The sequence below is a fragment of the Bradysia coprophila genome, unplaced genomic scaffold, assembly GCF_014529535.1.
Source record: "Bradysia coprophila strain Holo2 unplaced genomic scaffold, BU_Bcop_v1 contig_151, whole genome shotgun sequence".
Classification (NCBI taxonomy): domain Eukaryota; kingdom Metazoa; phylum Arthropoda; class Insecta; order Diptera; family Sciaridae; genus Bradysia; species Bradysia coprophila.
The window spans coordinates 3,329,832-3,341,538 of NW_023503423.1; the positions used below are offsets into that span (position 1 = coordinate 3,329,832).

Below are 11,707 nucleotides of genomic sequence, written 5' to 3' on the forward strand. Positions count from 1 at the left end.
ATCAGGATAAGTCGGCAATCATGTTGGTGTGCGTTCAATCTTGGTGTCACCGTCACTTACCTAAAGTAAAATTTAGCCCCAATCTGAATTAATAACAGAGAGCTAAACGGAGGGACGAATTCAAGTGCGATCCGAGTAGAATTATAATTAGTTATGGCACAGCACTGCTGAAATCGCTGAAAATTATTCTAAGCAAAAAGTTCTCGTAAATGCTTAGATTTTATAACTAACTTTTATTTATTTTATAACAATAATAACACCCGCACTGCATCATAGTCGGATAGTCCATATCCTAACCAAAATGCATATCAAATTAAATATCATTTTCAATTAAAGATTTTTTTTTTGTAATTTGCTGGAAAGTAAAAAGTTTGGAAAGCGGTTACCCACAACCCGGTAACTTGCAATTATTTTTGTTAGGTATACATACACCGGCCATCATTATTGCAACATGAACGAACATGTACGGCAATTTCTATGAGTGAGTACGTGAAAATTTCCATCATCCCCACTCTTCTCTTCCAAATTCAAATAATGAATACAAATAGAGAACCAACATGGCAAATTTGCTCTTGTTTGCGTTTTTTGTCAGCTGTTTAGGTCTCTCGTGAGAATGATTTAAAATGATGATATTTCAGTGATGACAGTCTTTATGTGAGCTACTCTATTACAATAATGTCTATTGGTGTATACGGTGTACAAGATGTTCCTGGGAAACATATTTGATTATATTTTTAAATCTGAAATTTTGTTCAAAACTATAGTTAACCCCATTTGCTGGATACGAGGGGTTACCCAATTAAAAAATGAGGACCCATCCACTTTTCTTTCTTTTGCTAATATATTGTAACATTTGTTCAATATTTAGCCTCAGTGCAGTGTTGCTTCCGAGCCCATATGACCGTTTATTACCAGGTGATTGTTGCTTCTGACTAATACTTTGACCGTTAGAGATTGACTTCTTACCGTATCGTTACCGCCTTATTACGACTGCTTATTTCCTGATGCTAAACGTGCTACATTACCTCGACCACTCTGTGCTCTGTAAACTTTTTTATCTTCCCGTGAAAGCTGTCCAAACAACGGCGGTAAAATATCTCGGCGAAAATTCAAAAAACAAAATATTCGAGGGAACCGAACAGAATGTCAAAATGACATGCTTGCGGTGTTTTTATTCAGAAAAAAGATCTCGGAATTACACAAAATCAACAGAGCAACAAAAATGCACTCGAATTTACGGGCCTTGCACTATGGATTCTTTGGGGATCCTTATTCGGATCTCCTTTTAGTGGAATGTTTCCGGCACTAGAATAGAGGCCACTGTCGTCCGATCCAGAGCTGGCCGATTGTACAACGATACGTAATGGTGGTAGCTCAAATTTCACTCTCCAATCGATAGCGGTAAGTTTTTCAATCCATTTCGGTCTGAAATTATAGATGGTCTGTATTGATCGAACATTCAAAGAGAAAATCTGGAACTTACGCTTCGGCGATAACTGCGTCAATTTAAAATTGGCATGACCCCTTCAATGTGTGATTGGACGGTGTAAGTGGACCGCAGACCATTTGATGTAATATCACATGTGGCTAAAGAAAGTGGTTTTCGAAAACCGAAATATTTAAAAATATTTTCCCGAACGACCAAAATTGAATATTAAAAATATTGTAGAGAACTTACCCTCTTCTATCTGGTCGCAGCTCGACAAATTTAGCTATAAGTCCTGTTATATAACAAATAACTGATTTTGTTCTTTTCATTGTTGCTAGATCTTTCTTGGCGGTCTGCCTGACTAAAACAGAATGAAGTAACGACATTGTTACCTATGTTCGGATATGATTTTAGGTTTATATTCCTTTTGTTTATTTTTGCATTGTTTGTTTTAAAGCCATTGTGTTCCTACTGTTGACATCGTTGACGTAACCAACTAGAATGATTTATAAGTTCGATGAAAAATATACTAGATTTTGTGGCGGTTACGTTCGAATAAGTTGACCATAAAGACGTGTTTTTTCCAGCCCTGCTAAGAAGAAATTGTAAGAAACAATCGTAGCGTTTGGCAATGATTTTCAAAAGATAAACAGGATCATAATTTTGAAATAATCTTGCCTATAAGGAAATTATAACCAAAATGAGAAGCGTCGAAGGTGAAAATTAAAAAAAAAGTGTTTAATTGGTTGTTGTTTGTTTCATTCGTTGATACGGGACCAATATGGCCAGTCCGGGGAATCGATCGCTTTCCCTAATCATCAAAAGTGTGCCATAGCGAACATTGATTGATGTTCCTCATCTCGGAACTTCGATCTACTACTCTTGAAAACTTCATGAAAACTCAACTTTTCTTCTGACATTTCAGAAAAGCTCGGAAAAGTCCAATGAAACTTTCCTCTTTCATTTGAGCTATATATAGCTATGGTAGTAGTCATGGCGGCTTCACAATAATTCATCAAACATACCTCTGCACCGTAAACTTCAAAGAGGTGTGAGGAGAAGGTGACGGACTAAAATTTTGGGCTCCACATCGCATTAGACTCTGGAAGTCCATATTTACCGATGGTCAAATTTTCAGACCTTTGTCACAAAATGCACTATGCAATCGCTAAGAACCCCCACCAATTATTATGTTCGGAAACCAGTTCGCGGAAAAATAATTATTTTTTTAAGAGCGAAACCACTTCATAACTGTACAACATGTAAATAACGATGATCTTTTCACGAGTGCGCATACAATTATTTTAAATTTCCGCAAAAGCATGGTAAAATGAACGTCATTGCAATACGAAAGCTTACGACAGAAAACTCATTAAACTTTCAAATTTTGAGTTGGATATTTTGCCTTATCCTTTTAAAAGCGTAATGAGATGAAAATGCATGTACACTTATACTTTTCCACTTTAACATCCGCGCCAGTAATTAAGATTTTCAAATTAAAACCAAAATAAATTTTAATTTAATTGTAAAGTGGCGAAAAGCTCATTACAGAGAATTTCATCAAAATGTACAATCTTGATTGTCGCTCATTTCTATTTCAGAATTTTGTTATTTCTACGAACATCGAACGCTGACTGTAATGCGAATCATCTTCCGCATTTTAGTACATTAAAAAAGTACTAAGTAAAATTTAGACCCAATCTGAATTACTAACAAAGACTAACTATAACTAACTTCTATTTATTTTATAACAATAATAACACCCGCACTGCATCGTAGTCCATATCCTAACCAAAATCCATAACAAATTAAAGATTTTTTCTGTAATTTGCTGGAAAATAAAAAGTTTGGAAAGCGGTGGGTTGTATGTAACTTGAAATTAATTCTGTTAGGAATACATACACCGGCCATCATAATTGCAACATGAACGAACATGTACGGCAATTTCTATGAGTGAGTACGTGAAAATTTCCATCATCCCCACTCTTCTCTTCCAAATTCAAATAATGAATACAAATAGAGAACCAACATGGCAAATTTGCTCTTGTTTGCGTTTTTTTTCAGCTGTTTAGGTCTCTCGTGAGAATGACTTAAAATGATGATATGTATTTCAGTGATGACAGTCTTTATGTGAGCTATTCTATTACAATAATGTCTATTGGTGTATTTGGTATAGGAGAATGGAGTTTAGAAACTAAGGGTAAAATCTATTACAATTTAGTACCTTTCTTAATAAAAAGACTGCTGTCACTGATTTATTTTTTCATGAACAAACTTCACTGCTGTGACATTTCATGGGAATAAATCAATGTGAAGTTGTTACACAAAACAATAGTCCAGTGAGATTGAAGTACTATAAAAAAAATGTAACACCTCTACAGGCCAACCGACTAGGCGAATACAAGATGTTAAATTACCAGAATAGGCAATTTTTAATAATATTGTTCCTGGGAACCATATTTGATTATATTTTTAAACAAATTGCATTGAACTGCTGTAATTTAATCAAAATTCATCTGAAATTTTGTTCAAAACTTTGGTTAACCCCATTTGCTGGATACGAGGGGTTACCCGATTAAAAAATCAGGACCCATGGGACCCATTCACTTTTCTTTTGCTAATAGATTGTAACATTTGTTCAATACTTAGCCTCAGTGCAGTGTTGCTTCCGAGTCAGTCTGAATGTAAACTAAACGTATAAAATTTCATTAGAGTGTTCGAGATACGGTCTGAAAAAGAATAATTTTCATGTGAACCATCCATGCTCTATTACAAAAATATCAAATATTTTCCCATATTTCCCTTATTGTTAATGACATGAGGCCATGCGTCATAATACAAATCGTGGGCCTAATAAAGTACTTTGCACGGAGATTGTCACAACAATTTATGCAACAGACGCATATAAAGTTTGCAGATCTTTAAGATCTTTCATGCAACTCAGCATCATAATGTGCAAAATTTGTAAACTTTAGATGCCTACTGTTGCATAAATTGTTGTGTTTCACACGGCCTGCAGCCTCGTGTCATGATCACACATCTAGAGGCTAATAAAATACTTTGCACTCGATGTCATAAATACCTATTACGGTTGCAAGGCTGTATACTTTGGGGAGGTCACGCAGACCGCCATTTTATAAGATACGCGGGAACACACCACTTCTGATGACTTTACATATACAAAAAATTCACCACATCATCAAGACGACGAGAATCATCAGAGTAGGTGAATTTTTGTATGAAATTGGCCATTTTATCATCAACTGTGGTGTGTCACCCGCGCATCTGTATCTGCGTGACCTCCACAAGTATACAGCCTTGTTACGGTTGTACAAGCTGTGAAGCTTTTGTACAGTGAAAATCGACACGATAAAAACGAATAGACCTACGGTTGATACGAAAAACCTTGTTTAAATCTGTTAGAAATAATTGGTTGGTTTGTATACCGTTGGTAACACCGGTAACAAGGTTACCACTGTTGATCTAGCCGTGTGCAGCACTGAACTGAGAGCATGAGCATACATTGCAATGACTCTCTTTAGGTTTTTTGAAAGTTGTAAAAAGGTTTTAGGATCATAGTTTAGAGAGTTTATCATCAGTTCATCGTTGTTGTCCGAACGTGAAGTTCTATAAGAAGGAATCAATCGTCAAAGTTTTTACATTTTATTTAAAAAAAAAATAATCAAAGAAAATCAAATAATTTGGTAAGTGCTGAAAAATAGCGCTAAATTCACCGATCATAACTGAATTTTAACAATAAATTGTTGCGGGCAGCACAAAGAACAATTTGATAATATTTACAATAATAAGGCGTCAGTTTTGAGTCCTAAAATTCGAATTGAAAGTTTTTGGATTTTTTGAATGCATACAAAGTGAAGTGACGCGTTTTGCAGCCATTTTATTTTCTCGGTCTCGAAAGTGTATTTTCCACAAATTATGAAATTGACAATTTCCATGAAAATTAATGGATCACAATTGGATTTCAATGGAAATAAAAATCAAAATTTTTCTGAATTCATGATCGCGCGAAGTCGATCCGGACAGAGCAATATCAATTACCGGGCTAGAAATTCCGATTTTATTGGAAATTGAGTTTTTGTCTTAAATACTATTGTCTTTGAAGAACGTCACGAAAAGTGGCGCCATTTTACTTTGTTGATTGTTTTTTTTCTCTTCTTCATTATTTGTGCGCCTGAATGCGCCGTGTATTATGTTCTGAATGATTTCAATCAATGTTGAGTATTGGTGTATAGTGACTTTTTAGGGTTTTGATCATGCGTATTTAGGTGTTTACGGTGTTTTCCTGTTATTAATTAACGACGCGGCGGCTTTTTCGATCGCTATATATCTACCGTATGAGAAACATCGAAAATTTCCAATTTTTTTTTTCTTCTTTCGTCTCATTCGGTTTTTGTTTTTGTAAAAAAGGAGAATTTTCACGAGGAAATTTTTTTTTTTGCGAAAATCGCAGGTAAATCAGCTGCTGAAACAAAGATGAATGAAATTGGCGCCAATTTAACAATTTTAAGAAATGTTCTGTGAGCTGTAGAACCGATTCGGACAGATTTTACTGACGGTTTTACAGGGCCTATTTTATGGGATATTAATTTTCAAGGATTTTCGGTGAATTTTAAGAATTTTTTTTTCCTAATTTTTTCCAAAATTTGAATCTGAGTTAGTAAGCCCTGGCTCTATCCGCTTTTCAGATCGAAATTTTTTTAATTTTGTTCGTACAATTTCTTTCCCGCAGAAATGGCCCGTACAAAGCAGACCGCTCGTAAATCAACTGGTGGAAAGGCGCCACGTAAACAATTGGCCACAAAAGCCGCACGTAAAAGTGCCCCAACAACCGGTGGTGTCAAGAAGCCGCATCGTTATCGTCCCGGTACCGTAGCCTTGCGAGAAATTCGTCGCTATCAGAAATCTACGGAATTGCTCATTCGTAAATTGCCGTTCCAACGTCTGGTCAGAGAAATTGCCCAGGACTTCAAAACGGATTTGCGTTTCCAGTCGGCTGCCATTGGCGCTCTGCAAGAAGCCAGTGAAGCGTACTTGGTCGGTCTGTTCGAAGACACCAATTTGTGCGCCATTCACGCCAAGCGAGTGACAATTATGCCGAAGGACATCCAATTGGCTCGGCGCATCCGAGGTGAACGTGCTTAAACTGTATTTTTTCTTAATTATAAACATCATAATCATCATAATTCGTGTAAGAGAGGGTTATTGTCCGGCAAAAGAAGAAGAAAAATTTCAGTTGTACAATTCTTTGCACATTTTCTAATTCACGTGAATATGAATTATCCAAAATGACCGTTTTTATACCTATTGATTCCCAAGAAAGAAAAAAAAATTGTATGGAACAAATGAAACGAAAACTGTATTTCAGATTAAAATCTCTTATCATTCTAATCATGAACAGTACACACATACGTACAAAATGTCTCTCATTTTCATTATACTATTCTGACCCGTAACATATATAACCCGGACAAGTTTAAATATAAGGAAAATTTAAAATTAAAATTTTGTTTTTTCTTCATTAATTGTGTATGTTTGCTGTCGTAAACAACATTTCATTGTATCGTAGATTATAATTTGTCGAAACATATGGATTTCTGAAAATAAATATGTAAAAGTAATCTGTCGATCTTTTCAATCCGACCGCCTCGTCATCATTTCCTCTTTACTAATAAACTGCTGATCCAGTCCAGACCTTTCGAGAACAAAAAAATTTCCTGCAACAGAAAATGTGGTCGAATATTGTCAACGGAAACAGTATTGCCAAATCTCGATTCAATGTAAATTTCGTTAATCAGACTACCGAATTGAATGTCAACTTGTTGGACTTTGGACTTTTCATCCGTTAAAAACCGACGACGCGCTCTCCGTTACGATTAACTTCTCTTAGTCATCAAAAGAGCGTCCATTCTACCAAGGTTGCATGGAATGAATGAATGGACATTCACAACCTTGCATTTTACTGAGTCTTTTGTCTTTGATGTTATTTTTGTTAACGGAAACAGCATTCGTCGATACAATGCTTTGGACTTTGAACTTATCGTCCGTTTAAATTCGCTAGAAAATGTCGATTTGTTGGACTTTGGACTTTTCGCCCGTTAAAATTCGACGACACGCTCTATGGTATTTTCATCTCATTCTGTTAGTCACCAACACAAGGTAAGTGAGGGTATAGCTGACCGTGCAGGTGTACCTGACCAGCTACATTATTTATGAGTTTTGGACAATAATTACAAATGAAAATACGCAAATTAACGTTATAATTAATCTTTAGAGCCTAAAGATTAATTTTTTCATGAAAATAATTCGATTATTATGTTTACTTTTTTTTGGACATATACTTAGTTTATTTATTCAAAGCGAAAAAAAAAACTGCTCACATACGGCGCAGTCATTAAAAAAACGATCTTTTCAATCAACAAATATTACAATAAATAAAAATCATCCGCTCTATTACTTCCTAAAGTTCCAAGAATACATGCCGCATTGCCTCTTTGTATAGCAATAGAAATTTTCTGCAACAGATAATCTTTGGAACGTGGCTCCCCTGATGCTCTCTTCATCAACGATCCCAACTTGTCAATAAATTTCTTTGTTTCTGGACCCATGCAACCTAATGATTCAAAGGCAAGGGGGGTAAATAAATAGTTTTCTTTGAGACGTATATAATGATTATGCTTAAATCTCTCCGCTTTATCTGCAATAGACCCTGCTTTCTTAGAGGATTCACTGATGTATGAAGGAGCCAAAGTATCACGTATTGCTACATCCCATAAAAGTGATTTTCCATGACTCCACGGAACTACTGTCATACCATCAGGTCTTTTACCGTCGTCTCTAGAAATACCAGGTGGTTGCAAAATATTGGGAAATTCTGCAGAGGAAAATGCATGACCAAAAACATTATTGACCGAATCGTGTTTAGCAATAATCCCTATCTTTAATTTGCATGATAAACCATCCTTCCACATTACCACAATTATACTTGTACTCTTCACACAACTGGGATCCTAAACGAAGACCAACAGCAATTCTCGCTGCATTGTTATCTAATAGTAAACCTAGTTGACTCGATGGGACAACCTGCAGCCACTTTGAAGATTCTTTGGTAGATGACGCAAGTAGTCTAGCACGAGTAACAGGTTCACTAGAATCTAACATCTCGCTAAAACTGCTCCTAATCACCGGTAGGTCCCAGTTTCGTTGCACCTTTCTCATTTCATCATTATGTGGAATAAAATCGTTAGGAATGGTATCTACTATGCTCGAAATGTCATCATCAATTATTCGCAAATTAAATTTACTCAAAATTTCATTCGACAAATCAGATGATGAATACACAGATGACAGATAGGCAGGCATTGCCAAGTCTTCAACTTCCCGAATCCCCAATCCACCAAAAACTAAAGGAAGAGAAGCTTGATCCCAAGCAAAATCTGACAACCTAACATTCGTAATCGCCTCAAGCGTAGAACGGAAAATCTCGTCAACACTTTTCAAACGATCGCGCAACGAAAAAGTCCTGCAGGTACGCAACAAATAATTAAACCTACAGCTCCCCAAAGACTTTCTAAAAATGCACAAAGCCGGATGAACATCCATTAATTTCAAACGGTCGCACATTATTCTCAACGATTCAAACTTGGAAGAAAAAACCCTCTCTAAACCTGACTCAAAAATCGGGGACCCTAATATCTCAAGAAAAGACTCATCAACTCTCCTGATACCTGGCAACAATGTTGATATATCAGCATACATCCTAGCTTCGTCTTCACTCGAAGCATTAACAAAAAAAAACTCACATTTCTTTGTATTTAGCGGTAAACCAGACAAAACACAAAATCTAAAACTCTCCTAATATCGGCAAGTATCACTGATAATTTATCAGCAATCGTTCCGTCATCTAAATACTAACCATTAAGCCTAGAAGAAAGAGAGTGCGTCATTCTCATAATGCCAATACAAAAACCAGGGGGACCCATTGGATCACCCTGTTGGTATCCTCTTCTTGACAGCAAAACCTCATCAAGATAATAGAGATTAGAGAAATGACTATAAGCCTGCTGCAACAAAGGAAGCAATTCTGGGCACACATCCCTAACTTCACCTAACATAAACTTCCTAAACAACATATTAAAAGCATTCCCAAAATCAAACTTAACCAACGCCATAGGTTCTTCATGTTCAGCTGTACAGAAACTACGTACTGCATGAACCAGAGCCTCAGCACCCCCTTTTACACCAAACCCAAATTGAAAAGGCTTCAGCTTTTCAACTAAAATATCTCTAACATTAAAACACGCAACTTTACCTGTCAAACGCCTCCAAACGATTCGAACCGCTATAGGTCTCACATCGTCCTCGCCTTTCATAAGCGCGGTCAACGAAGCTCCGAAAAACACCTTAGTTATATCCCTCTGAACCTAACCATACTTAACAACATCAATCAATGAAGCTATCGCCCTTAAATCTTTTAAATGTCGTGGTCGTAAACCACCTATCCCCCCTGAAGAACTCAACGGAAAGCTTCTAATAGCCTTCACGACATCCTCAACAGAAGTCGGAGTTAAAGAACTCCTCAAATCCGCTTCACCTACTTCCTCAAATACCTCCCCATCACCATCAGGGTGCTTATCCCTCAGTTTGGAAACTGTTTCCAATGTCTGAGGCGCAACTGAATCAGCCGAACACAGAACCCTAACCGCGCCCCTAATATCACCCTCACCAACCTTCCTAGTTATTTGATAAAACCATAAATTGAAACCAGTGCACCATCTCAGTACAAAATTGCACATTTCTTAAGAAAATCGTAAGATCGGTGTGATCTAATTTAAGGTTTTTATTGACAAAAGAATTATTAATGGACAAAGTTTTGGTGTTTTTAGGTAGTAAATAGTTCGACAATTAATATTAGTAACATAAATAGCGTCTAAAAGTTAATATTTGATTAATTATATGGTGGTCAAAACATTGCACCAAAAATATGCCATGTTTGTGTAGTTGACCGCACCAAATTCCGTACATTTTTCTTCATGTGACCAATTCACCTTCCATGTGCATTGTTGTGTACAAAATGATGTGATTAAAATTCGTTGATATTTTGTGTTTTTATGAGTTTTTATCATTGAAATTGGTTAATATCAGTGAATTAAGAGTGAAAATGTGTCGAATAATGCGAAATTATTGCGAAAAATATGAAAAATGTCTTAATTTTGTAGCGGTCAACTACTGCAACAAGACTGGTCAGGTATAAAAACATCCGTTTTTTAGTGGTCAGCTACTGCATCAAAAACAGTGCTTCAGTAAAATCAGTTTTTTACAATAAAAATTAATTAATTGTCAATATTTCTGATATTCTACGGAATGGGAACAGATCAAATTAAATTCTGACGAAGGAGAAACTTAGCTTCATCGAAATCATCCTGAGATACTGATGACCAAAGTTGAAAAATTGCTTAGCCGGTCAGCTACTACCTCGCTTACCTTAGCGTCTATTTTACCGACTCTAAACATAAAAACTATAATGGTATTTGGTTTCGGTCAAAAGATGGAACGAAAATCGGTGGATCTGTAACAGATCTGTAACAAAAAATATTTGGTCCAAATGATTTGGAAACTGATAAAATCAAAATAGGAACTGCATTTTTCTCTTTACAACAGGAGTCAAAAGTATTCTTTGAGTTAAAAGAAATTATTTTCGCTTTGTTTTTTAGTCTGAGACTAAGAGTCAAGATATGGAACGCATGCATTTCTACGTGTCAAAAAAAGGAATGGAAGGCAATGCAAAAATTGAGAGGGTTGCAGGGCGGCATGTCTCCTCACTATTCTCACTTTTCAGACTATTTTTGAGAGGAGTGATAGTGAGTTACTTTTTTTCGCATTTCCTCACTTTTCTCACTATTTCTAACTATTTCAGACGAAAGCGGATAACTTAAAGAAAATTTTCATTACATTTAATACTGAAGTTACAAAATCAGTATCAATCAGTAACTTTAGGATCAAAAATTTCGCCTGCGGCGCAAAATCTACTCAAAATTCAAAACATTGGTTCATACAATTCACTAGTGCAGTTTTAGTAGCGATATACACAAGAAGACTGGATTTTTTCGGATTAACAGGTTTTCGTTATTTCGATTTTTACTAAGCGTATCCCTATCCTTTGACTTTATTGGCTTTTATCAAAATGCTAACATTATATGCACGGCATAGTAAAACCAGGCAGGAGCGCTTGATTTAGTATTTTTTTTTTAAATCAGCATT

At 36.0% G+C, this 11,707-nt stretch overlaps 1 protein-coding gene across 1 annotated transcript; it reads left to right on the forward strand.

Moving 5' to 3' along the window:
• Positions 1 to 4,939: 4,939 nt before the first annotated feature.
• LOC119074493 (histone H3.3 type 1) lies at positions 4,940 to 7,069 on the forward strand. The gene is made up of 2 exons (XM_037180645.1): positions 4,940 to 5,133; positions 6,180 to 7,069. The coding sequence occupies exon 2, from the start codon at positions 6,182 to 6,184 to the stop codon at positions 6,590 to 6,592; it is 411 nt and encodes a 136-aa protein (XP_037036540.1). The 5' UTR covers positions 4,940 to 5,133; positions 6,180 to 6,181; the 3' UTR covers positions 6,593 to 7,069.
• The last annotated feature ends 4,638 nt before the right edge of the window (positions 7,070 to 11,707 follow it).